The sequence below is a fragment of the Aulonocara stuartgranti genome, assembly GCF_965226115.1.
Source record: "Aulonocara stuartgranti genome assembly, chromosome: 16".
Lineage (NCBI taxonomy): Eukaryota > Metazoa > Chordata > Actinopteri > Cichliformes > Cichlidae > Aulonocara > Aulonocara stuartgranti.
The window spans coordinates 17,210,561-17,237,524 of NC_138952.1; the positions used below are offsets into that span (position 1 = coordinate 17,210,561).

The 26,964-nt window shown below is 39.8% G+C and overlaps 3 protein-coding genes across 5 annotated transcripts; all 3 read left to right on the forward strand.

The window, feature by feature from the left end:
• Positions 1 to 607: 607 nt before the first annotated feature.
• Positions 608 to 2,429, forward strand: hoxd9a (homeobox D9a). The gene is given in 3 exon segments (XM_082509446.1): positions 608 to 741; positions 743 to 1,307; positions 1,800 to 2,429. Coding segments are annotated over 3 exon segments (885 nt in total). The 5' UTR covers positions 608 to 666; the 3' UTR covers positions 2,045 to 2,429.
• Positions 2,430 to 6,994: 4,565 nt separating this feature from the next.
• hoxd3a (homeobox D3a) lies at positions 6,995 to 26,649 on the forward strand. Of its 2 annotated transcripts, none has more exons than XM_082508976.1 (4): positions 6,995 to 7,453; positions 22,641 to 22,700; positions 24,191 to 24,740; positions 24,925 to 26,649. In XM_082508976.1, the coding sequence occupies exons 3-4, from the start codon at positions 24,293 to 24,295 to the stop codon at positions 25,674 to 25,676; spliced, it is 1,200 nt and encodes a 399-aa protein (XP_082365102.1). In that variant the 5' UTR covers positions 6,995 to 7,453; positions 22,641 to 22,700; positions 24,191 to 24,292; the 3' UTR covers positions 25,677 to 26,649. The 2 variants fall into 2 exon arrangements, with proteins under 2 accessions (XP_082365102.1, XP_082365103.1); XM_082508977.1 differs by lacking the exon at positions 6,995 to 7,453 and adding an exon at positions 10,367 to 10,462.
• On the forward strand, positions 13,183 to 15,792 carry hoxd4a (homeobox D4a). 2 transcript variants are annotated; one of them, XM_082508979.1, is made up of 3 exons: positions 13,183 to 14,566; positions 14,973 to 15,069; positions 15,154 to 15,792. In XM_082508979.1, the coding sequence occupies exons 1-3, from the start codon at positions 14,158 to 14,160 to the stop codon at positions 15,269 to 15,271; spliced, it is 624 nt and encodes a 207-aa protein (XP_082365105.1). In that variant the 5' UTR covers positions 13,183 to 14,157; the 3' UTR covers positions 15,272 to 15,792. The 2 variants fall into 2 exon arrangements, with proteins under 2 accessions (XP_082365105.1, XP_082365104.1); XM_082508978.1 differs by having other exon boundaries at positions 14,973 to 15,792.
• Positions 26,650 to 26,964: the final 315 nt, after the last annotated feature.

A 26,964-nucleotide genomic window follows, 5' to 3' on the forward strand; every position in this document is an offset into this window, starting at 1 on the left:
ACTCCTCCAAGACTTTTTTTTATTGACGGCATGTATAATCACACGCACCTCGTAAAACATTTATTGATACATTATTACTCTCCTTTCAATGAATATAATAATTTCACGACTGCTGCTGTTTCCGCCTCAACTTAAAAAAATTAAACCAACTCAGAAAATACGTTTCCTTGCCAAAATATTAACAATGGATACACCGCACTGTGAGCTGAAATGGCGTCTTTTTTATTTTACAACATGTTATTACATCTATTTTACGAGGACTCTGTAAGTCCATAAACCATTTTACTGGGATTGAGGGTATCGGGACAGGACGATATTAGAAGAGCTTTTTCCCCCTTGAAGGATTAAGACAGAAGGAATCCGTGTTTTTGGACGCCGTGTGTGCTTTTTGGTGGAAATGTTTCTTACTCCTTTAAAAAACAGAACAACAGACTGTAGGTTTTGTTGAAACATCCTCACATCTTCATTAAAAAAGGGGCATTTTATTTGAGCGTTAGTTTTCTCCCACTAGTCACATCAGAATGGGCTTTTTATTATTTGAGAAATGAAAAGCTAAATTAAACCTGACGAAAAAAAAAGGGGGGGGGGGGGTGAGCAAGGGCAGGATTGATTTACTCGCTGTATTGGTAAATATGACCACGTGATCCATGTAACCAATCCCTGTAGATGCGGGCCAGCAAAAATACTATGATTGTTCATAAAGGGAAGCTTCCCGTAACAGTGCAACCCTTATTATATGAGTAGGAAGCCATCAAAAATGTCTTCCAGTGGCACTCTCAGTAACTGCTATGTGGACGCTATAATGGGGCAGGAGCCGGAGGATGTGTACGGTGCTCGCTTTATTCAGGCTCCACACGCGATGACCCCGAGGCCGTCAGGTGCTGGGGACAACGCAGACTTTTCCTCGTGTAATTTTGCACCGAAATCCGCTGTTTTCTCGCCGTCCTGGTCCTCAGTTCATCCTCAGGGGATTTATCATCCATATGTGCACCACCACCACCACCACCAGTCCCATCTGCCTGCGTCGGACGGGAGATACGTTAGCGTCCGACCGTGGATGGACCCCATTTCGAACCACGTTTCGTTCGCCGGATTCCCCTCCAGCAGTCGGTCGTACGGGACAAAGCCAGAGGTCTTGCCAGCTAAATCTTCAGATTGTGACACGTTGGAAGCGGAGGCTCGGCCGCTTGCTGGCGAATTCACGTGTGGAGTATCGGAGTGTCCAGAAAAAACAACCAAAGAACACAGTGGAAGTGAGCTTTCGAGCCACAGCGAACCCAAAGAGGAAAAACAAAAACTTGACCCAAGTAAGTAAACGAAATAGCCGGTGCTGATTTACAACTTTAAGAACTGTATGAGCCGGGTGTGTAAAACTGGAGGTTTTACTAACCTATAAAAGTGTCTCGTACTATACTGTTGCTCCGAAAGGGGAGAACCCGCCCTACAAGGGTTATTGCAGGGATCCTAATGTTTTTCATGTCACGGGACACCCGAAATAGATACACAACTTAATATTTCGATAAGACTGCATCTAAAGAGACTTTATACCTAAGTACAGATCTATTCCCCTCTGTTGGTGCACGGGGGCAATCGGTACAAACAGGAAATCATGTAATCGAAATAGTCCTCTTTGGACATAACAGGCAACAGTTCTCATTTTCTTTTGCTTCAATGAAACCGACCGCAAGTCTCTGAGCCCCATTAAGTAAAAACAATGGCTATGGTTTATTAAAGGTTACAATAAAAAGGGGAAAAACCAAACAACTAATCACATGTGTATTTACTTTATGTGTCTTTAGGTAACCCTGCAGCAAATTGGATTCACGCACGCTCGACGAGAAAGAAGCGATGTCCCTACACAAAATATCAGACTTTAGAGCTAGAGAAGGAGTTCCTCTACAACATGTATTTGACAAGAGACCGGCGCTATGAAGTCGCTCGCATACTCAGTTTAACGGAGAGACAAGTGAAGATCTGGTTCCAGAACAGGAGGATGAAAATGAAGAAGATGAACAGAGAGAGGAACGGCAAGGAGCAGCTATAAGTCCGGTGCTGGTGCCGTTTCACACATTCTGACGTTTGTACCAAGGAAGCCATGTGAACAATTATAATGATTTTTGATAGGAGCCTCCTTAGCCATTTTATTTTTTTTAATCTTATTATTATTATTATTATTATTATTATTTTTTTTTTAACATTTATTAAGTGTCAGCGTTCTGGGGTTATTTGGCCAAATATGCATCACACGTGCAAAAAATTTGCCTTGATGAGACCCACAGAGGATTTGTCGAACAATGTTTCAAGCCAACTGAAAGTTTTACGCAACAAAGTGGGATGTTTACGCAGCAGGAAACATGTATGTGTATTGCTGTTATTTGGAGTTGTGTGTATATATATATATATATAAATATAAAAAGAATTCAGAGCAACTACTTCGACTGCTGTCTATGTCACTACACACACGGGACGCAGTTTTAGTAAAGCCAGAATTTACCCAGTTTTAACGACATTTTGCTTAAAATCTTTGTTTTTAAAACCTCCTAAATTATTTTTTAAGCTTTCATACAGTTCATGACAAGGTGCCATGTTTAGGAAAGGAAAAATCTCCCTTTAGTCTAAATCAAAAATAAATGCATAAAGATTTTATCCTTTATTCGTATTTTTGACATGTTGACGTAAGCACCTTGCTCTTTAATTTATTTGTATTAGACCAAAGCATATCCCCTAAGGCCTTACTTATCCAAATGCGGTTTATCGAGGCCATGTAACCTAATAGAGAACAGCACTATTTAACATAATATTAAATATGTAATGGCTGGATGTTCTTATTAGCAGCCCACATATTAAAATTATATTAACCCCCCACTAAATATTATTTAAAACATCTTTAAAAATAACTTTAAAAAACGGAAGATTTTAGTGTTTTTTTGAAAAGTAGTGCTCCAAGTCATAAAATGTTTGCTATTGGGAGAGGTGTTGCGGCGAATTTCCAATTTATGGTCCAACTTGTACGAACAATTACTTTAAAGCAGGAAGAACCGCGGTCCAATAAAGCTATAGAAATGGCTAGACGTCTGGCCTAAATTACTTTATGGGCCTGGCCAGTAATTACGCTCTCCTTTGAAAAACCCTTTTTCCTGGGTGTTTGCGTCTGTTGCTGACAAACAGAGTGTAGACACTTTTCCATGGGGTGTCTGGTCGATGAATTGTTTTAGAGGAAATCACCCCCCACCTTAATGGTCACGTGTATTCATCAATTGCACTTCCCACCGATGGGAAAAAAAACTTAACTTTGACTGCTGTGTGGTGCAGTCTTATCTTCTGATGGGACTGTGTACTGAAATGGTCAAGAAGAGCACGTGTCTTAATTGTACTTTACGGGCAGGAGCTAACACGCTTTGTTTTTCTTTGTTCTTAAACCACCTTCAGTGGAACTTGTTGATTAAAACAGGAATCCAGAAAGTTGCAGATCTAAAAGCAATCTGTTTACCTTTACTGGAGCTTCAGGGCCCCTGGAAAGAATACCGGGAGCGCTAGAGGGCGATGTTGTCCTTTAAGTCTCAGCTAAAGCAGCCTATTCACAGCTGGAACACGTAGACAAGGCAAGGTCCATACCATTGTCCATGTTTTTACTGATTTATATCATAAACGTCTTATGCCCTGATGAACGTGTGTGAAGAAGAGCGCTCTACTTTTAATAGTTCCAAAACCTGAAAGCCCCATTTTTCTAATCGGTTATTGCAGCACCCTTATACTGATTTTGAAATCTCCTGACAGCTCCCAGGCCCCATATTTCAGCAATATGTCACACATTTGCACAAAGGAGAAGCCAAATTTAATCGTTAGAGGGAAGGCTTTCTGAAGGCAGAAGCAGACCCAGCCCACCGTGTAAATGCAGAGAAAATAACAACAGAGACACTGATCTTTCACAGATGGTTTTTTCCTTTAAAGGGCATGTCTCTGAGCCTCGTCGTTTTATTATTATTAGCCTGCTATTGTTATTGTTAAATAACCAGCGAAGTAGCCTGTCGTTTTTAGACTGTCCCACAGTGTCCTGCTTGTTGTAAGATAAGATAAGATAAGATAACCTTTATTAGTCCCACACGTGGGAAATTTGTTTTGTCTATTTGTTGTGATACTATTAATAATATTACTACTACTTAAAATGTAAACTGTAGTGCTTTCTGTTTCACAAAGCTCACATTAAAATAAGTAATTACAGTTTAAAAATGGCGTCAATTCACTGACAATAAAACACACCAAGTACACTCAGATTTAGCTTTCTTTTTATATATAAATCCAAGTTGTTTTGCTTTATTTTTACACCTTACACTCATTTCGTGAAATAAAATGCAGCTTATCCTTCTTCTGCTGTTTGTGCGTTTTAGCGCAGTTATGGAGCCATAAAGAGATGTTGCAGCACATACTGCTGTGAGCATCACTTTAGTAATCACTATTGAAACGGCTGAACACACGTTCAACTTGGTTGTTGTTTTTTCTTTTTTTGAGACTACACTGTTTACACACACGAGGAATGGATCGAATTCTGTCTCTGCAAAGGAAGCTGCTTACCCTTTAAATAATGCGAATAGTTAGAGACCGTACTGGTTCAATTACTGGTTCAAAGGAGAATAATAGACCTAGAAGGAGCATGGGAGTAACATTTTAGTACGTCTGTCCGTCTGACGTTATTGTGTACAGTCACTACAGCAGGACAAAAACAACAGAATATATATATATATATGTGTGTGTTCTGTGTGTGTACATACTGTGAACAGGGACAGTTTTTTTAGTGAGCACTGCATGCAGACTTTTCCCGTATTAATGTTATGCGTGTAGGCCAAGATAATCAGGGCAATTTAACATAAAAAAGAGTAAAACGTAAAGTGATAACTTTATTAGAAAAAACGACGTAAGACACATAATACACCTTTTTATTTTATTTTATTTTATTGTTGGGAGAACTGTGTGCGCATTAAAAAAACGAAGAAAAGAAGAAGACGAAAAGAAAACAAATGTGATGTATGAGTTTTAAAGTTCGCTTGTCAGGAATGAATTTTAATGTCTCCTCTCCCCCACTCGTCCCAATATAATTTTAGATTTTTAATATGTTTTTTTTAATGATGTATTGTTATAAATATGCTTATGAATTTAACCGCTTTTGTTTTCATAGCGACTGCAACGAAACAAGCATAGAATATGACTATATATTCTAGATCCTATTCAACAGATCCTGGACGTTACACGGTGTTTCTATGAGAATAGAGCTGCGGATGAATATAGAATGACAATGCGGAGGAACACTAAATGACACTTCTCCAAAAGCGAATGAAACACTGCGGTTTGATAAAAGTGTGGGTAGGCAGCCTCTGGCTGGTCAGGAGTAATGTGACGAGGAATTTGTAGCTCAGAATGGGTCACAAAGACAGATAGAGTCAGTGTGCTTGGCAAATAATGACACAAATGTGCCTGTAAGCATTAACTTAGTTCACCACCCTTTTTAATATTTAGTTTCTTGAAGGCAGACTTTGACATGATTCCAGGATCTGAATTTATGTCTCTGAGAAAATCAGTGTCGGCCTATCAATAAGCATGCAGCACTAAACCTGTCAGTGAAAGCCACTTGGCAAAAGAAGGAGAAAAAGAAGAAGAAGAAAACGATTTTTAAACTTTGCAAAGCCCTAATTGTCGTTTGCAGAATAACTGATATGTGATTGATTCATTTATATAAATGTATATTATGTGGCATGCCGAAACGCTTAAAGTCGTGCAACAAGATATATGTTGGGCGCAAACAAAGAGGCGCCGACATACAGTGAAAAAATGACATTGATATGCCCCATATGTGTGTGTGTATGTGTGTCTGTCTGTGTGTGTGTGTGTGTGTGTGTGTGCCTGCATAGATAGATAGATAGATAGATAGATAGATAGATAGATAGATAGATAGATAGATAGATAGATAGATAGATAGATAGATAGATAGATAGGTTAAAAGTACAGTAAAAATGCATCAGTCTATTTCCCTCCAAAAGAAAGGCCTTCAAGTATAGTCTACATTACAGTAACGTCATAGTCGCAATGCAATGTGATTTAACAAATCCTGAGGTCTTGCATCTTTCACAGGGACACACGCGGGGAGAGAGAAAGGAAAGGGAGCTATAAGACAGGAAACCAGAGCCATTGCTCGGGCTAGCCTAACTATAAATCGCACGATGCTTTCTCTGGCGTGCCACCAGATGAACGAGAGTGAAATACATGAAATTCCTCTTTGGTGCAGTCGTAGACACATGTGCAGAGACTGCATGCAGTTGCAGTATTTAGGTCTTTAAGTGTCGAGTTTCAATTACACGAAAAAACTTTCACACCATAGTGTATCTCTGTCTCTAATAATAAACAACAGCTGGCCTGTAAGAGGGTGGGAAAAAGCCGTTGATATGCAATATCATTTGGAAACACAAAAGTCCCGCATCCGTTGAAAATCTGTCCTCCAGGACAATGACTGAACATCCACGGGAAAAGGCCGGCGACAAAGCATTAGACTTTTAATGAGGGAAAAAAGGTGTAAATTATACTTGCTGGTTTTATTGTGTGGCGTTTTCCTAGCATCTGCTGCACAGGCCGTGAACTCACAGATGAGAAATAAAATAAAATAAAGGCACAAAGTTGTTCTGTATTTTATACAAGAAATATTTGGTTTCTCAAAAGATTTTGTTTCGTAAAATCTCCAGTTTCTGCAAAACGTTAAACATCAACGTGATCTATGGCAGATTATGCATTTTAACACTGTAATATCCAAACCTCGGATCAGTTTGATTTTGCCAAATATTTAATAATAATAAAAAAGATTAATCTCATATACTTAATCAGACTCGTTTCTTAGTTGTTCTGTACACTTTGCATGAAGTTTTAGATTTTTGAGTGATGCAAAAAAAAACAACAGGGGGAAAAGCTCTTGCTTGGGGGACCTGGTGGGGCTTCTGCTATTATGCGCCAAGATGGAGAGAATTGCTGCAGTCCAAATTCCTTTTTGTGAGGGGACAATTTACAACTTGGTAATAGACCTTTTTATGTGCCTCCATCGCCTGTCATTGGATGCCACTGGTCATGTGCGAGAGGCAAACGTCTTCATGGCCCTTTTCCTGATTTCCCTGGCGATTTCCCCCCACTGCATTCTGTATCACGTTGTCTATGGTGTTAAACCGATACACTACGGTCTGCTCTCTTAAAAATCGCCTGCCATTCGTTTCATAATTGTCTGATCAGCGCATATTTTCCCGGCGCTGCGTCGTTTGTTTAATTAATTATTTTTTCTTTTACTGGATGACAAGAGAAGCGTTTCAACTTTATCCACATCCCACCTTCTTCATTCACAGAGCTGTGCTGGCTCTTTCACGCAAAATGCACTGCCTGAGCAAACTTCAAAGAGCAAGCATGGAGTACCTCACCACCATAGGTAAGATTTCTTGTGCGATAATGGCGTTTATTAGTTGGGCATGTGTGAGAGCATGTAAAGTTTGACAGCTTCCTGTTTCATTGGTCATGTAAATGAGCTGCAAGGTAATGGCACTCAGGTAATTTGGTGAAGTCACATGTTGCTGGGTGTGTTGGGATTAATTGTTTTTGTTTTTAGACATGTTCAGTAACAGAAGTCTGGCCATTATATTATAATGATTAACAAACGTCCGTTTAGCCGGCAAGTTGCCTTTTATAATGCAACAACCACAGAGAAATATTTAAGAAGATATCATATGGATTTCAAGTCGTTTCATCGTGTTTATTGATGCCTTTTTAAAGCCTTAGATGCACAAATAGAAGTTGTTTCTGAGGTCACAGATGGTGATGTGTGAGCTGTGTTTTTGATGCAGAGAAGTTTTTTTTTCCACTGTGTACTGCAAGAGAGCTTTGTCTTTAACCGGTCATTCCTTATTTTGCTTTCAGCGTTAAGTTATTGGTTGTAGACAGATCCCAATTCCATCAGCCTCTACGAATAATTGTAGCTATATTATCCCTCATCTCTCAACCTGCTAGAAAATCTGTATTGGCATATTCAGGCCACCATATTCCATCACACTGTTTCGCTTTATATGCTAATAAATGAGGGATTATACTCGAGACAAAGTTCAGTTAATTTGCTTTATGGAACGTATACAAAGCCTGGCAGCAAAAGTTCAGTTTTCCTACTTGTTTTCAGCTGCCTGGAGATGAGGCCAACTGAACAAAGACAGTATTTCACTGTTGCCTGACAGGCAGCTGCGAAAGTATTTACAGCCTTACTGCAATGCGGCAAAATGGACCCTGAAAGACAGGCACAAGCAGAAGCCTGAGAGAATTACATAGGACTCAGTCATGATCTTTTACATTTTGACAGTGCAAAAAAAAAAAAAAAGATCACACGTTTTAAGCGTTTTTTGTAATGCACGTAATTATTTAGTATATGTGTGACCGCAGGCCCTGCACTAATATTTTTATTAGTTTCCATAAATGGATTTCCTCCCTTCACTCCTACTCAGCTCCTCTCAGACATCCAGACTGTCTAGACCCTTTAGCAACAGACTTATATAATCATATAATATATTTTGTGAGATTTCTTTTTTAAATTTTTTTTTTGCTCAAGCCAAGCCATGTGAACCTAAATGTGCTGTCATTTGCCTTCTATTTAATAGTTTTAATTGTTTTTTTGTTGCCACTTAGATAAATGATGCTTTCATTAACAATGTTAAGTATGAATCATCACCACAACATCAGCATTTTCAATTTCAACATCTACTTTGCAGTTTATTACTACAGATATTCCCATTATAGTCTTTTTTAAATGTTCACTCTACAAATAGAGGAAAATATTTAGATATAAATATGCTATGGTAATTATTCTGAATTCATATAATGTGTTTAAAGAGCTTGACTAAACCTAGTTTTGAATTAGCTTGCATTAGGCTACTTGCTTTGGAGGGAATCATTTAGAGGAGTAATTGAGCAAATTTTGAAATCAGTGGTCTGCATACCAACAGTAAATCTCCTCTCCCCTCATTCAAAACTTCATCAACAGTTTGATGAAACACAGGATTGGGTGAAATGACTGGTTTGTGTATGTTTTATATATTTATTTATTTTTTGTATTTATTACAGTGGAACTGTGGAGAGGCCTTTATCATGCCAGCAGAAGGCGCTGTTGCCCAACAGTCAGATTCTCTGGTCCCATTTAGCAATCCTTTTACTAGCATGCTCTTTGGTGCTGTAAGTAGATGAGGCGGGAATCACGTGATCCAGTTCGTTTTCTTTCTAAAAGTTGTTTTGGTGCCAGAAAAGTCACCCATGTGGCGCGCATGGGCACTAGATACGTTAAAGGCTGCTATCAAATGAGATCAGCCATTAAGATTATACAATGGTGCATTTTGTGCTGGTTTGGAAATCCTCCAAATATTCATGTCTGTCATCTTTCCCCAGCAAACAGTCATTCAATAATCGTAAACTGTGTCCTCGTGATAAACAGGATGATTCAATTAAAACGACTTTATTTACAAGTTCAAAACAGTTCGAGGAAACATGAAAACTAGAAGCAGGGGTTATGTGTAGGAAGAATTTGAATCTGCAAGGAAGGAAAAGCTTTTATGAAGACATACATGTAAGAAAATTCAAAGCCTCTGATCTGCTGCCCTCACATTTATTATACCTGCCGCACTGTGGCAGCCACCCAAACCTCAACATGGTCTGCTCTCTCCGGTTAGGTCAGAGCAGGGGGAGGAGGAGGACCAAAAGGCATTGCACTCTGGGATTGGCCCGGAAGAATGAATGACATCAGTCCTATTGTGACAGGTTCACTGGACAGAAAAAAAATGTATTCGGGCACCAATCAGTGACGCGTAGTGGTTCATTTGTTAACACTTTAGAGGTCAAAAGGCGTCAGATTTCAGGAGATTTAAATATTGAAATTCTCGATTTCAGTAGTTTTGATTCCATCACACCTCAATATTAAAATGATTAAAATGAATATTTAAGATGACCAGGATACTTTGGTGTTTGTTCATGGAAGTTTAAAGCTCGCACATATTTTTCTCCCCAGTTTTCACGGTGGGAATAAAACATGCTATTCTGTCACGGCTCGCTCTTGTACCACTTTCTGTTGTGACTGTTACAAAATCCCTTCCGCTTCCCTGCTTCCTCATTTCCACGACTTTTCCTCAGTGCACATCAGTGCAATCGCTATTATTGAGTAAGTGCAACTTTCGGGGTTATTTATGGGCCTGCGCCCTGTTGTGAATGGCTGTGAGGAAACACGTGATGCCATTAAACTTTGTTTTATGGCCTGGGACTTGACAAGCCAAAATATAATTCTCATTGTGTATTAGTAAGACAGTCCAGATGGAATAGAGCCTCAATTGACATGGAACTCTACCGGACTGACTTTTCCCCTTCAGCATGGATGCGTTTGTTGGACTGCGTGTCATCTGTTGCGGTTTCCGCGGTAAGCTGCGTTTTATCATTATGCTCGTGGTATGGGCGTGTGATGTCACATGCGTAATGCTCAGGCTAAACTGTTTCCTGCCTGTAAAGCTGCAGTGCATGCTCGGTAACTTTTAGACAGTGTGCTCTTCTGTTGAAGTTGTGTTCAAGTTTAGTACTTGTTTGATTTGTTTTGAAAAGCTTTTATGGATCTAACCTTCACTCTTTTTTTAAAAGTGTTATTGGTCTGATTTGCTCCACACCATATTCTTCTTATTCCTCTTTTGGTTCTGCTTCTTTGTTTGGTCTTTTTAAAGCTGTATGGTGATCTTGTGCAGTTAACTTGAGATTTTAATCAAAGGAATTTTATTTTAAATTGCATTAATTTCCTGCTGTGTCCAACTGTTAAGCTGCACATTTCTTCACCCACAATTCGTTTGCTAGATAACGTCATCTTCTCTTTGGGTTTCAATCACACAGAAATGTTTTGGTTTTTTTTAAACAGCACTGATTTCGCAAGAAAATCAGTTTTAAGTCTTTACATGGTGTGGATTTTCTTTTTTCTTAATTCACCCCAGGCCTGGCGCGTTTCTAACTGCAGGCCTTTAAATTATTAATTTTGTCACCCTTTGTTAGAAATCTAGTCTTGCAATGGTTGCACGTTTGATCCAAGCTTCAAATGGAATTTAGCGTTTATTTTGTATTACTATCAGACAAAAAAAAATCCCTTTATTAAGTTGTGTGAAAAATAAGCAGGCCTGGTGTTTTCTGCAGCTTTCAAATCCACAGCTGATGGTTTACAAAATCGAAAACAAATATCTGTGAATGTAATGAAGAAATAGTCGAGCTGGAGACTAGTTGGCCATTGGTTTAACACGAGCTGCCAGGAAACGCTGACTTTATCATTCTTTTGTTGGGGAACTCGGCTTTGACCCGTCACAAGGACCGGCAGGGTCAGGTGAAAGGCAGGTCAGGCTGTCTAATAAATACTGAAACGTGAAGTGCAAGGACGATTTATAATAAATGAGTAAATAAATAAATAATGCACTCATCATTTAATTGAGGCCATAACGAATATTTTGAGTTTTTGTTCGTATTTTAGCGGAAGTTTTCCAGCTCAGATCACAGCATATATATGTGCACATGCATACTACACGCAGGCCTACATATTCGTTAAAGGAGCTCCAGCACAAAGCGTCACACTGATTTTACATTTTACTGTTTTATGTTTGATTCTTATTTATTAAAGGCCTCTTTTACAAGGTTGGTGCAAGCCAATAATATTCCCTATTATATTACACTAAACCGTTTACATCACCTGTCAAATAATTAGCCACGAATTTGTTTCTTTATCCGTTTAATTTTTCTTATTAAAGAAGAAAACGTGTTCTGTGTGTGAGGCACAGTTGCTTTTTAAGCCCTTTCAGAGCTGAGATGCAATTATTGTGTCACATTTTGGACAAGAAGGAAACATGTCATAAATTCAAATTACTGTCTCGTTGCTTAAATACTGACTCAAAATTTTTAGAGTTTGCTATATTTTCTCGCCATCAGCGTTATTTTTCTCCATATAGACGCACTGATATGAAATTAGCTCACTCGCATGGTGATTTAGCGTCCTTGAAAAAAAAAAGTGTATTATTTTTGCTAGACCCTCTCAGTTTCTCTCAGTTTTGGCCAATCTGTCTTGATCACGCCCAGCTTTAACTAATTTAATTTGTAGAGGAAGCTCAGTGTAGGGCTTGAGGTGGTCTCCATGGCAGTTAGTTAAGGTCTGACGACTTGGTAAACTTTTGCACCCTTTGAGCTGTCAGCAGCAGTAAAAATAATTGAACTTTTTGATAAGTTTGTAAATGATTTGAGTTGACCTCGATGGCCTCCAGCCCGTAGCATCTTTTGGACAGCGATGGTAGGACACCCCTGTATAACCTGGCAAGTGCTCAGGGGTTTATACCGTTGCTCGATTGCTTGACGGAGGCTTAACTTTAAATCTGAGCTGACAGTTTTAAAAAGTTTAAGGTCATTTATGGATTTATGGTGTTTGAAGAAGTGTATTGTCTTGCTGTGAACGTGGGCTGTAGCCTGATGAAGAGAAGAAGATCTTCTGCGTTGAAAGCTGGGCTGACCTCAGTTGGTAGCTGTTTTTTCATTTACTTTACGCTTGTCATTTTCTTACGATTGACAGGAGCACCCAGGGCAGAGGTAGCCTGTAGCCTAATATTTTTGCTTTTCCTTTTCTTTATGTCTTTCTTCTTCTGCTTTTTTGGAAGCCTTGTCAACCAGCAACTGACAAGGCTTCGAGGGTTTCGTGTGTCCTATTGACGAGATTTCCTTCAAATAAGCAACAAAAAAGACCACGAAAAAAGCCTACTTTATACTGTAGAAAAGGGGAATAAATTAAAAAGGAAATGCCGTGGCTAAAACAAAGAAAATAGGGCACTCCGGAGTGATTATAGCTTATAAAAGTATGTGTTTATCCCTGGGTTTTTAATTCTTGCCTCTTATTTTCTTATGTAACCTCAGCTTCTTTGATGGTTTTGGTTTATTCTGATTGTGAGCCACTCTGTTAATTTTATTAGTCTAGAGTGCTGCACAAAGAAAACGTGATGTGGTTTAGGGGGTAAAATTAGGCAGCATCGCTTCCCGTCGTCTATATATACCCTGTAGAACCGAATTTGTGTGATGAAACCAGATTCACAGATTCGATTCTAGGGGAGTATATGGTCGATGAAAAAACTTCGATTTATTGACTTTACTGCCATCGTTATCAGGCATTTGAAGCCTAATGTGCTTCCAGTTGTTACATTAACAGTGTTGGTTTATGAGTGAGAGTAAATCTGACAACACCACATTCCTCATAAGAGGTCGTGCTGTAACTCTGTAGGCTTAAAGGAAATCTAATATGAAATGTTGCACGTGGAAATAAACATTGGAAGGTGTCTCTATTCCTGTTTGGCTCGCTGTGCTTTGCATGAAATACCAAATGAATTTACTAAATGAAACCAAGCCACAGACACTCCAGCTGTAGCTCTTTTTTCTCTTGTGGGCAGTTTCTGTCTCTACATTATTGATTCCCAGAGACTGCTGCTGCTGTCCAATAGGCTCCTGAGACAGATTTTTTTTTCAAAGGGATGGGAGCAGATGAAGTGATGAGATTCGTGTAACTTTTGGATGACCCCTTCTTGACAAAGACAGTGTCCATCAATTGTCCTCACTCATTATTCGCTGTCTTTATGCCAAGGGGCTTTTTGTATCTTTTGTTGGTTTCTCTGTTGAACACCATGCTTTTAAGTTAGACTTTAGAAACCAGGAATCAGCTTTGATGAAACATCACCATGCACAGAAGACAATCCCCATTTTTAATATTCTGTTTTCTTTTTAATACGTTTCGTAAGTTCAATATTGTGCATATTTTCCCCCAATTTTTCTATTTATTTATTTTGAAATCCTCATTTTCTGTCTTCCAAACACGTCCGCCGATGTTTCAAGATAATATTTGCGTTTTTTCCATCAGGTTCTAATTTCTGTGTATCTTAACTCAGATAAAAATGCATTTAGTTGTATGTTTACCAGTGTTTGGACCCGCATCACCTCTATTGGCCGATCTGGTCACATGGTTCGCTAACTTTATTCAGTTGACACCAAGTAGGAGGGCTTTATGGAGGGAGGAAAAAAGACAACTCGAGAAAAATTAGTATTTTCTACCTTCAGAAATTAATGGCCATGAGTTCGTATATGGTGAACTCTAAGTATGTGGATCCCAAATTTCCTCCCTGCGAGGAATATTCACAGAATAACTATATACCTGAGCAGGGCTCCGACTACTACAGTCCATCGCAGGACACAGACTTTCAGCATCCAGGGATCTACCCACGGTCAAACTACACGGAGCAACCCTTCAGCTGCAACACTGTGCAGGACTCCACAGTGCAACCACGGGGTCATGGGCACGAGAGAGCCAGCCACCCGAGCCATTTTAGCGAACAGACTGAGCAGGGGACTCCGGTCCAAGTGGCCGGACCCCGGACTTGTGGACAGCAGCAAAACACAAAGAGCCAAAATGGGATACAAGCCAAGCAGCCAGCAGTAGTTTACCCCTGGATGAAGAAAGTTCACGTAACTACTGGTAAGATTTCCTCTTCTTCTTCCTCTTCTTCCTCTACTGAGGGCTATAATCCAGAAATCAGTCAGTATACTATTTATAGGAGTCTTTGAAAGGCCTCGCCAATTACACAAGTCATAAATTTTTATAGCTCAGGAAATAGGCCGCTAGGTGAGCTCCTAAAAGCTCCTCAAACACGCAGACTAGCCGGTGGAAATTGGGATGAAATCTAGAGCAAATCTGGTTAAATTTAGCTAAAATAATCCACTGTTTCCTGATGACAGTTCCGTTTAAATTTCCTTAAAGTATGAACTTTGACAGAGAAACTAATTTTCTTGTCCTGCACATGTTCTACCTGCATGCTGCATCGACCACATTTAGTGACTTTTGTTTGTTTCGTTTTGTTTTTCTTTTGTGTTCTTTCTCCCAGTGAACCCGGATTACACGGGATCTGAACCCAAGCGGTCCAGAACAGCTTACACCCGGCAGCAGGTTCTGGAGCTAGAAAAGGAGTTTCATTTTAACAGGTATCTGACCAGGCGGCGGCGGATTGAGATTGCCCACACTCTTTGTCTCTCCGAAAGGCAGATTAAAATCTGGTTTCAAAACAGACGGATGAAATGGAAGAAAGATCACAAACTACCCAACACCAAGGGGAGATCTGCACCAGTCTCCAACCATCTGCAGAGCATTCAGAAGGATAACCTGACTGATATCACAGCATTATAAGAAAGGAAAGTGGTCCTGTCCTTAGAGATTAACTGTATATAAAAAAAGACAAAAGTTACATCTGACTTTTGCATGGACTGATGTCGTTTCTAGCCATTTTGTTTTTAATTTAACAAACATGACCCTCCAGCATTGTTGCCTCGAGTCTGAGTGAGAAAATCAATCGGTCTTTAAAACCGAGAGGTTTGCAAGCTGAGCCTCTTCTGTGTTCAAATTTCCTCAAAGAGACAGAAAAAACGTCGAAATAAACTTTTCCTTCCCTCTTTTTCCGACGTTGCCCCTTCTGAGGAGACATTTATCAAGCAGCCTCGGCCGATTCAGTGGATTTAAACAAAGTGTCTCTGCTCTTCTCACGTGGATTCAGCTGATTTAAACAATGAAATATCTTTGCTTAAAAACAAAACAGTGAGATCATTTCAAATTACACGCACATACACAAAAGTTATTACAGCTTTCAGCACAGAAATTATTTTAGCCAACTGAAAAATTCACATTAAACGCACAATATATATATATATATATATATATAAATGTATACTTGAAGGAAATATTATTTGCATATAGAGCACGCCAAACACTCCTCAACCTTTTTCAGAAATCCCCGCTGAATCTTTTGTGACTTGTATGTTTTAACTTATTTTGTAAAAAAAAAGCTTTGATATTTTAAAATTGTTATTTCCCAAACACAAGACATTCCTGTGTGCATACTATTCAGAGTGCCCTTATAAATCTTTCCTGACATCTTTGTAAACAGTGTACATTTTCAGAGGCTCTCTTGTGCCATTTAAAACTCTCCTATGAAAGATCATTTGTTCTTGCATGGCATCAAATTGATACTAGATGTTTCCAATCGGAAATAATCAAATCCTGGAGATTTAGCAGTATTTTATTTTTTATTTTTCAGACGATTTCTGCGTCATTATTTATTTGTTTAAAAACGTGTACATTTTTTCGTATAGCACACAATTAAATTAAAAGTATTCGTTAAACCTTTATTATTCCGAAATATGTTTGAACTCTTGTGCGTTATTAGCATGGCCTTATGCAAAGTTTTAGTCTTAGTTAACATGGGAATCTTCTATTTTTTTTTTTTTCATTCACAACCAAGCTATCCATGGGGCTCTTTCAGGTCATGTTTCAAGACAGATATTTCTCGTTTTATACCGTCTTTGTCCTCGGACAAAAAGCCAAGAAGCTCTCCCAGTATGTGGAGGTCTCCTTTCTGAAGTCTTCTTGACGAGAGAGTTGAAAAGGTATTTCAACCGAAGGTCGACAAAGCAGCAGTGGCAGGTTCATCCAGGGGACACATTTCAGCCGCAAGGACTGACCCCAGCACCCCTGACCCGCCGGACAGGCAGCATTTCTCTCCCAGGCGCTGTTCGCTTTGCTTTGGAGGACTGTTCCACCCTCAAAAAAAAAAGAAAAAGAAAAAAGGCTAAAGCTGATTCAAAGTAAGAGCCACTGAATTCCTCGTTTTACACGTGTTTAAACAGTATTTATACCAGGCGAAGCCCCCGAAAAGGTTCTGATTTGTGCGTTTGTCTCCTCATGTCTATATGCAATCTTTTCGTTTTTATTTTTGTACATGCTTTTTACCTTGTACGGTGCATTGAGATGTGAGAAGTATATTGAATAAAAAAAAATAAAGATTTCTACTGATTATGCATTTAAGTATTTGGGAGACTGTGTGTGTTCTGGGATGTTTATTTCCTGCACTCAAGATAGATTTTGATTTAGAAGAAATACATATATTTTTTCGACCCCGGGGTTATTTATTATTTCCCCGATAGCTTGAAATTTTAGAGTAACTTTTCTTTGTTTGCGTTATTTGGTGCCATTTGGTTTACGCTAGACGCAAAGGACAGCTTTGCTCCAAGTGTTTTTTCACCTAAGAGTTACAAGCGTGTGGAACCATATGGAACTAAAGGCCGCTTTTACAAAACATCTACAAATGGACCAAATGGCCAATGGATACACAAATGCAGCCTGTTGTCTTGGCAGGTCCTAAATTTAAGCACACAAGTGTATTTTTATTATTTAGAAAATAAAATAAAATAGAAGAGGGTTTTTTTTTTTTACTTTGCCGTTTCATTTTACTCATGAGTTCGTAACAAAGCGAGAGCAAGCACTGCGCAAAAACCTCCCCTTAGGAAAAAAAAACTCTTAGTGGGGATTATTTAATTTATTTATTATTATTTTTGTGCCATAAAAACCACATTCAATGCGTAAAAGTTATTTAGACGGTTCTTTACAGTGCAGTGGAAGCACAAATTATCTCTAGTGCCCTCATAAGACTCAAATTGACAGGGAAAACTTGTTAAGAGGAGTTGGTCCTTCTCCAAGACTAATTCACGCCACATTTGTTAGAGCTGTATTAGAACGAAGGAACAAACACCCAATAGCACAGTATAGAACTTTAGGCTATTAAAGCATACCTATATTCTGCTTATGGTTAATATTAACCCCCAACCCCCCATGATCCACAAGCTGAGACTTTATTGAGGATGAGACGCAGCAATACCGACCTTCGACCCCTTCACGTTACAGGATCAGCTCGGATACAAACAAAGTGACCATATGTATGCATTTGTAAAGACAACCTGCATCCAAACACTTTTCATCCCCAGTGACCACGGGCTGATGCCCACTGAGCACGTGCGTGCACCGCGCATAAACGTTTGTGTATACATAAAATGTAAGTTTGTCACACGGATGTGAAGAGAAGCAGAGACAAAGTGATGCTACCAATCCACCATCCTGCCAAAAATGATCTCCATATAGATGCTGAGGAGAAGATGAGAGAGAGAGAGGGAGAGAGAGCGAGGGGGGCTGGGTGGGTGGGGGGGGGGGGGGACTGGGGAGAAGCGACTAGAAGGGGGGTGAGGGGGGAGAACCTACCTAAAATACATTACAAGCTCTAACTTAACCAAAGGTTGCTTTTTTATTATTATTATTTTTAGCTACTTAATATAAAACCTGGGTGTTTTGAGCGTCTGATATATAATGCATGAATTGAACTAATGCCAATATCATAGTTTCCTTGGCAGTTATCAGGTCAGAGCAGCCTACTACAACGTGCAGTGTGTAGCCACACTGACCTACATGTCTGAACAGCAATAAATGGGAGCCAAAGGCAGTGCCATTTTCAATGACACTGCACCCAGTGCAGGAATACAACGTCGTTGCTCTCCATCCGGCCATATTTGATTTCCAGCTGTTTTCGCAAGAAGCCTCTCCGAGCCAGACAACCCCCCTAAGATATATTAAAGTGCGCTGTCTGCATTCAGAGATATAATCCAGAGACTATACCACTCCGCTCTCTATTCTCGACCACGTGATTGTCTAAATAATTAATGCAGCACGTCCCCCTAGAAACACGGCGTCGTCATTAATCGCAAGGACTCTATCAGACTTGAAAACTGAAGAGATCCCCCAAGAAAATAATATCCGATTCCTGGCGCAACTGTAGTCCCGCACTTTAGCAACACATCTGAACCGATGGATGCTTGGGTAGGTAAATATTTCAACATTTTTCATGTTGCCCCAGCTGGTAAATGACGATATCAAATGTCGTGATATTTGATAAATTGCTCCCTTTGATGTGTGCGCTCTGAGCGCAATTGTATAGGCTGTGGCTAGTCGCTGTACGCATGCCTTCTTCTTTTTTTAAAATAAATAAATAAATTAAATATATTAGCAGTAGCATAATTTTTCAGTTTTGCGGTTTGCAAATGTCTTGAAATGGACTGATGGGACTAATGTGAAAAAAGTAAATGGCAGTGACAAGTAGGATTTATGGATGCTCGCTTTGAATAACTGCTCTTTCGGACACATGCAGCTTAGTCTGCTCCCTCTTTTGGGCCCATAGACTCCTTATTCAGAGTCTAATTCGGATTTTTGCTAATTTAATGTGAAGTTGTTTTTGTTTCTTTTAATCTGAAGTAAATTGAATATGTTTAAAGAAAGCATTAAAATTAACTTGTCTTGTTTGCGAAGCAGAAATCGCGATTTTTGGTGTTGTATTTTTAACCATAAGACAAATTCCTAGTTATTTATCTCTCCCTTTCGCTTTAGAGCACAATCATTTTCTATTGTTTTTATTGTTAGTGGGGGGATGATCTAATTTTGATTTCTTAAAAGTCCTAGAAGTTCGGCCAGGCTGACAGTTCTGCCTCCTTGTAAATCATTCTCAGTTATCCCTGAAAGGGTGCGAGGCTGTTGGGGGCCGGGCGAAAACTGTAAATCTTTCACTTTTATTACCCTCTGAACATATGCTGAGACGCTACCAGTCCGGCATCCCTTCTTCTTCTTCTTCTCTAGCAAAGATTACCCACCGCTGAACCAACCAGGTCCGAGAACCGTCTCTGTGGTTCGAAATCTTAGAGTCTGGCCTTTCGGTATATTTTCTCTGGCATTAAAGCGTGCCATTATTTGGCATAGTGTGGGGTTAGTACCGAAAACAATGCAAGAAGACACTGGCTCCGTGCCTCTTTGTGCTTCAGCTGTGTGGGAAGACAGACACAACAAACACGAGATGATAATGTGGTTTATTTGAATACAATCCTTTCCCAGTTGCAAGAAAATACACACACGTCATTTATTTCATAAATCATTTTTTAAAATGCACTCCCACATCATTGCGCAGTTGTTTGTAAATTACACAGAACCGCGTTTTAAAACGTTTCAATATTATGCAAAATGTGGTGAGTGAGGCCCTCTTTATTCGTTTTATTGCGAAATCCCCGCTAGTTTCTATCTTTAGGGGGAGTGAGGCAAAGAAAAAGAAATCTTCATAAATGTTGGAAATTTCAAATCTTCTGTGACATAAAATGCACAGATCATTTTTTGCACACATGCATTGCACTTCAGTGCCTTTGTGGGGGGGAGGTTAAAGATGTCTAGATTTGCACGTTGAGCACCCAAACAAAAGCATATCTGCTTGGGTTTAAACGCTGAAGTGCAGGCGAGCTGCAAAGCTCGCAGCTCATGGGGAGATAAAAAGAAATAGGCAGAGGAACATTTTCACATTCACACAGTTCAGATGAGGAAATAAACGCCACCCTTTATCAAAATGGATTGGTGAGGTAAGGCTTACTTGAAGAAGGGAACAATCACGTGAACAAATATGCTTGTACCTTAAGGCAGCGCCTTTATTTGTCATCATAAAGCTTCCGAAACACCCCAAAATCCCAATGTTAGCTGCAAATCTTTACAGGCCTCTCCGTTTTTGAATTCCTGTATATTTCACTGGGTGATTGATTGCCAGTGATTTTTTTCAGGAATAAGGATACCTTGTTCGCTTTTTATTGGTAGTTGAATGCGAGTCCTTCCATTCTTTCGGGAATACTGTCTCCACTGGTATATGGAAATGTCTGAAAAACAGCAAGATCAGGTTTAGGACAGCATTGTCTACAGACAAAGGGTGAAGGATTTATTCTTGAGACAACGTGGAAAGGAACTGAGACTGAGAGGGAACTGCTTTATGATGAATTGATTCACAGGTAAGAAATTGCATGGCAGAAAGCAACCTTTAACCACGGGTTAATATAATCCAAGGAAATATATATCATTCATTCCATTCATGGAGGCGATGCTCGTTAACGTCGCTCTCACCGGCAAACGCGCGGGTATGGAGCCCAAAGCTATCTCTTCAAAAGCAGATTCATATTATTACCATTATTATAGTTTTTTTTCCTCGAGAAATTGCGTTCAAATATTATCGACAGATCGAGCCAAAGCTACCCTGCGCTTTTCAGCTGATTTCACGTTTATGAAAACCTGCTCGGAGGAAAAAGTGGGAGAGGAACTTTTCTTTTTGACTCTTGGATCGTAAATCACATTAATTTGTTGTCTTATCCTCACTCGCTGGCGTTTGCCGTTGATTTATGTGGGTTCAATAGTATGGCTTTGTTAACCTGCAACGTTATATTATAGGTGAATTTATAGTGGATGCTTTAAGGGATAGGAGGTCTGAATAGTGAACAAGGACAATGCAAATGCGGTTTTTTTTTTTAATGTTTGGATACCTTAATGGCTAATTTGTTCCATGCAAATATATTTTCTCTCTCTTTGGACTGATGAGCAGCAGGTCTAAGAACACAAGGCAATAAACTCAAATTTGAGATAATTTCCACCCATTTTCGTTCAGTTTACTGTTTTACTTTGGATAAAGATTTAATGTTTGTGCACTGCAGCTTTTGTATTATAGGCCTGAGCTGCTCATAATTACGCGCAGTCTCCTGGATTTTGAAAAAAAAAAAAAAAAAAAAAAAAAAGCTAAACTAAAAATACAGACATTTTGCTACAAAATGGGAATTTGTAAGCACTATACAATTTTCTGCAAAAAAACAAACAAAACTCAATTTGTGTTTTGTTTTCGTTTTCGTTGTTTCAAAACAGCAGCGAATACATTGTGTAAAATTATAAACTTAGCTTAAAAAATAATATATATATATTTCCAGTTATACAAACTTCCCTCTTATTAATAGATTTTCAAAGGTTAAGCTGAAGAAACGACTAAGTGAGATAATAACACTCCAGATTGAGTCCGACCCATTGTGTGGACCAAACTTACCGTAACAACGCGTAGGCGAAAAACACAGCCGCGTGAAAAGGGAACCATGTCTGCTACTAGTAGCTCAGTGTGCTCAAAAGCACTCGAGGTGCAGACTATCGACCGGCTTTTTAGAAAATCCTCATGAAAAAATCCTACAGTTGAATCGTGATACTATGAAGCTAAATTCCTCGGATAGATGCAATGAAACAGGAGCTGTTTGTTTCTTTTTTTTACACTCACTGCAAATATAATTATCTGGAAGATTTCTGGGTTTGAAGTTCTGGTTTCCTTGCCGTCGGTCGAGCATCTTGTCCTGTTTCTCTTAGCGCTGAAAAGCTGCTGTGAATTTAGTCGAGACTTGGCTCTTCTTTAAGGCAAACTGTTCGTTGTTCATTAAACTATGACTTACTGCTGAATGACCCTAAGGTCACCTAAAACGCTTATGAGTGCTAGATATTTGGCCTGACTCTTTTGTACTAAAAGTGCACATGTCAGACTTTTCAGTCTCAAGAAAATGAAAGCAAAAGAAGAAGAAAAAAGTAAAAAAAAAAAAAAGTGAAATAAAAATAGACATACAATAAAAACGCTGGAAAATATGGAATTAAAGCCTCAGTTCTATTAAGCTACTATATTTTTCAATTAATTATCTAGAACTGTTTAGTTTAGCTTGAGTTTACACATAAATCTAAATTTAAAAAAAAATACTACAACTAAAAATGTATCACTCATTTTTAACACAACATGCATCGAAAATAACGCAGGGCTCAGACTAATAACAATACATTTATTTGTGTTATTATTTTTGTCTTTTAGGTCGAGATGGAAGCAGTGGTGAATGCTTGAGGGGTATAAAACAGATCTGCGCAGATTTCGGTGAGTAACGTTTTTTTAATGAAGGGAGAGGACAACACAGCCAACTGCTAACAAGGTGAAAGGGTGATTTGTTATTAGGCTACATATTTACGCTCACAGTGTTTCACAGGAGGCTTAAATCAAGAAAACAGACATGAAGGATGGTCTTAACCTGTACGTGTAATTATTTACGCAGGCCAGAGTCCAATTTCAGTAAGTCCCATTTCCTTTTTTAGCAGCGTTGCCGGAATTAAACAGTGAGAGCACACACAATAAGAAAATTAAAAAGAAAAAAAAAAGTAGAGTTTTTCAAGACCTCGCCAGTATCCCCGTGCCTTATTCAAAGCAGCAAAACAGCTCCGTGCTTTCCACCTCTGTGTTTAGCTGGAGACTCGCACTAAGCCAGAATGGAGGCATCATTTATAAACCGAGCCTCTTCATGGGAGAAGTCGCCGACTATGAAATTCTTTCCCTTGCCTTCCTCCTACGCTTAGTTTTACACTTCTGAGGGGCTGTGAGTCTTGAGGAGTGTTTTGCTTTTCATTCCCCTCTCTCAGGCCGTTTACAACCATAACATTTGCGGTCATAAATTTTGCCGCGGTCCAAACTGACAGGTGCAATTGTTATGCACGGCGCAGGCTGCACCTCGTAAAGCCACCAACATACAGTACAGGAGGGCCCCTTTGATATTTTTGTTTCGGCTTACTTTAAATGTTGTCATGCTTTTTATCATATTGGTAAAATAATGAGAATATTAATAATAATTTTTTGGTTTTCAAAAATATCCTCCAAAAGTTTAAAAAAGATAATTCAAGATAATTAGACATAAATCTTTAAGAAGAAAACCGACCAAGCAGCCAAATTATAATGTTTGAGATGTGCGTAAAGGCTGGTGAAATGTCATATTTAACCCAGCCCAACCCAACCCATCTTTCTCTCTCTCTCACTCTCACTCTATCCCTCCCTTTCTCTCTCTCCCTCTCTCTCTGTCTCTCTCTCTGTCTCTCGCTCTCTCTTTCTAACCCTCTCACACGGCTACATTTTTATATGAACAGTGCGGGAGTTCAGTGTTGTGCTTCTTGCGCTCTTCAACATGCGATCCTAATGCCTGTGCGCGCGTGAACAATGAATGCATTAGGGGCTTTGTCAGGCCTTGTGATTACTGAAAAGGGTATTGTGTGTACGTGTGTGTCAAATGCTGATTCAGCTTATTTGCAAGGGACTCCCAGAGCCTCCCAGAGGGTCCTTTTAGTCCAAGTTAAACTTTAACTGTTTTGTGCCAAGAAACGAGTCGAACGAGCTGGAGATGAAGCATTGTCATAGACAGTTTGAAGACATTTGGTGCTTTTCTAATTTAATTGCTCTAGTTGTTTAATTAGAAAGCACCAAATGCTCTATACAGTAGCTTCAGTCTGGGCCAAGCAAGCTGTGCCTTTTGGTTTAATGTGGATTTCAAACGCTGCATCTCACACATTCTGTGGCGTTACAGTGAGAGATGTTTCTTTTTATAGGTCACAGAGTGGAGCAGCGGTGGGAAACACCAATCACGTAAATAAACAACACTCATGCAACTGGATAAAGCTTCACTGGCTTACTGGCTTTGAATCCACAAAATGCAGAAAGCAACATACTACGACAACTCTGGACTTTTTGGAGGCTACACCTACCCCAAACCAGACTCTTACAACTATGGGCCCGCACACCAGTCCTATCCTACTTCAAACATAGACAGCGACTACCAGGGCTCAGTTTGTCCCATTCAGACAGCTGCAGTCCGGCCACCAGCCCTAAAAGACAGTGACCTGAACGGAGACTGCATGCGACAAAGCAGCAGTCAAAATAACAACAACAACCAAGCGACTAGTATTTCAGAGCAGCAGGCTCCTCCACTGTCTGCATCTTCCCCTAGCTCCAACAGCTCTGCATCTCAGAAGAAGAAATCCCCATCCAGCAGTGCTTCCAGCAGTGCCACACCAGCCCTCACCAAGCAGATATTCCCCTGGATGAAGGAGACCCGACAGAACTCAAAGCAGAAGAACTCAAACAACTGTGCCACCGCAGGTAGTGATCATGATGGTGACGTGTATGTGTAGTGTCTGTGTATGTTGTGTGAGCGTGTAGAGGTGTGTTTGGGTAGGGAGGGATCAGGGTGGGGGGGGGGGGGGGTCTTGATGTGCATGGAATTTATAAATTATTCCTCACATTGTTCAAAAGACCCTAAGATGATTCTGTGATTCCTTCACAGGTGGTGAAGTGAGTGATGAGAAAAGCCCACCGGGACCAGCGTCCAAACGGGTCAGAACTGCTTACACCAGCGCGCAACTTGTGGAGCTGGAGAAGGAGTTTCACTTTAACCGCTATCTTTGTCGTCCTCGGAGGGTGGAAATGGCAAATCTGTTGAATCTCACCGAGCGCCAAATAAAGATCTGGTTTCAAAACAGGAGGATGAAATACAAAAAGGACCAGAAGTCTAAAGGGCTGGCGCACTCCCCCCTGGGACATTCCCCGGATAGAAGCCCGCCGCTGAGTGGCCCAAATCACATTGGATACTCTGGCCAGCTCCAAAATGTGAACAGCCTCAGCTATGACGCACCCTCACCCCCGTCCTTTGCCAAACCCCAGCAAAATATGTACGGCTTGGCCGCGTACACGGCACCCTTGGGTGGCTGCATCCCACAACAGAAGAGATACCCGGGCTCCGAGTACGAACACCACGGCATGCAGAGCAACGGCAGCTTTGCCAACGCCAATTTGCAAAGCAGCCCCGTTTACGTGGGTGGGAATTTTGTTGATTCCATGCCAGCCTCGGGCCCCATGTTCAACCTCGGCCATCTTCCCCACCCCTCATCCACCAGTGTGGACTACAGCTGTGCCGCACAGATCCCAGGAAACCACCACCATGGACCCTGTGATCCCCATCCCACATACACAGACCTCACCTCTCACCAAGCGTCTCAGGGAAGGATTCAGGAAGCGCCTAAACTGACGCATTTGTAATATGTGGTTTCGCGTGTGTGCGTGTGCGTGCGCGTGTATGTTTGCGTGTGTGTGTGCCAAGATTATGTTGCGCTCTTTTTTTATTACCTCACTAGTCTAATAACTACACTCCAAGCGAGTCGTGTGTATTATTACAGTATTATTGATATTACTATTAATGCTATTGTGTAATTATTTTCTAAATAATACAGCTTTGTCCATTTCTCTTGAATATTTGGGGATGCGGAGAAGCAGATAGCCCGGTTGTCAGTAGTTCTTTTTTTGTTCTTGTTTTTTCTCAAGTGCAATGCGCAATTGTTTTTTTTTTTTCTTTTTGACTGAGTATTTCATGCCATTACTTGAAGGTAAGTCTTGTAGATCACAAAAATAGAAGCGCATCCTTAGCGAGAAGGATTTTTAGGGAAGTTTTTCGTCTGTTTGTTAGGCTCTCATTTCCCCCCGCGCACACCCCAATTTATTTATTGTTTTGTATTTTTCTTTTGATTTGCATAATCTTTTGTACTAGCATATAGCCTATTTATTATTTAATTACTTTTGTATTGCACATTATTTATCGTTTATATGCGAGTATTTATACGTGTGGAGTTTGTTGTAAGATTGGACAGATCAGTGCACTTGGAAGTGTGGGCAAAACAGGGTTTGGAAAATGCTATGACTCGCAATGTGTTGTTGGTATATAAAAAAGAGCATTTCTAATTGTAAATCTGGGACAAATGGGACATTTTATAGTGTATAAACATCACTATATGTCCATGGTTATTCTTGTGTCAAATCTTAAGCAAAACGTAGACTATCGAAGTATCAAATATTATACACACCAGCATGTCATTTTGTGTAGTCCATTGCTATTTTTTATTTGTCTTCCATTGTTATTCCATTCAGTTGGATATCCATAAATTTATGAAACCCTAATGATATTGAAATGTTATATTTTATTGTGTTCAACATTTTGTAAATAAAGTGCTTAAACTTCGTTTTTTATTGCATTTTGTTGATTTCCTTTTCTTTTCCCCCTTCTTTCTTTTTCAACAAACCCTGCAGCAGGAACTCTGGTTACCCTGCAGCTTCTCATTATTTTTAATTTCTCATTCAGCTGCTGCTGTTGCTGCCAGTGAATCTGTCAGGTAACTGTGCCGAGGAGGCGTATTGACCCACAGCTTTACTGTACAGCCTAAACGGGGAGAGACAATCAATAATTAGACACCAGGATATCTAAAACTCATCAGACGGCTCTATGCTTCCAATGCAAAGTGCATTTCAGCGGAATAAAAGGCTCTGGAGGTTATTG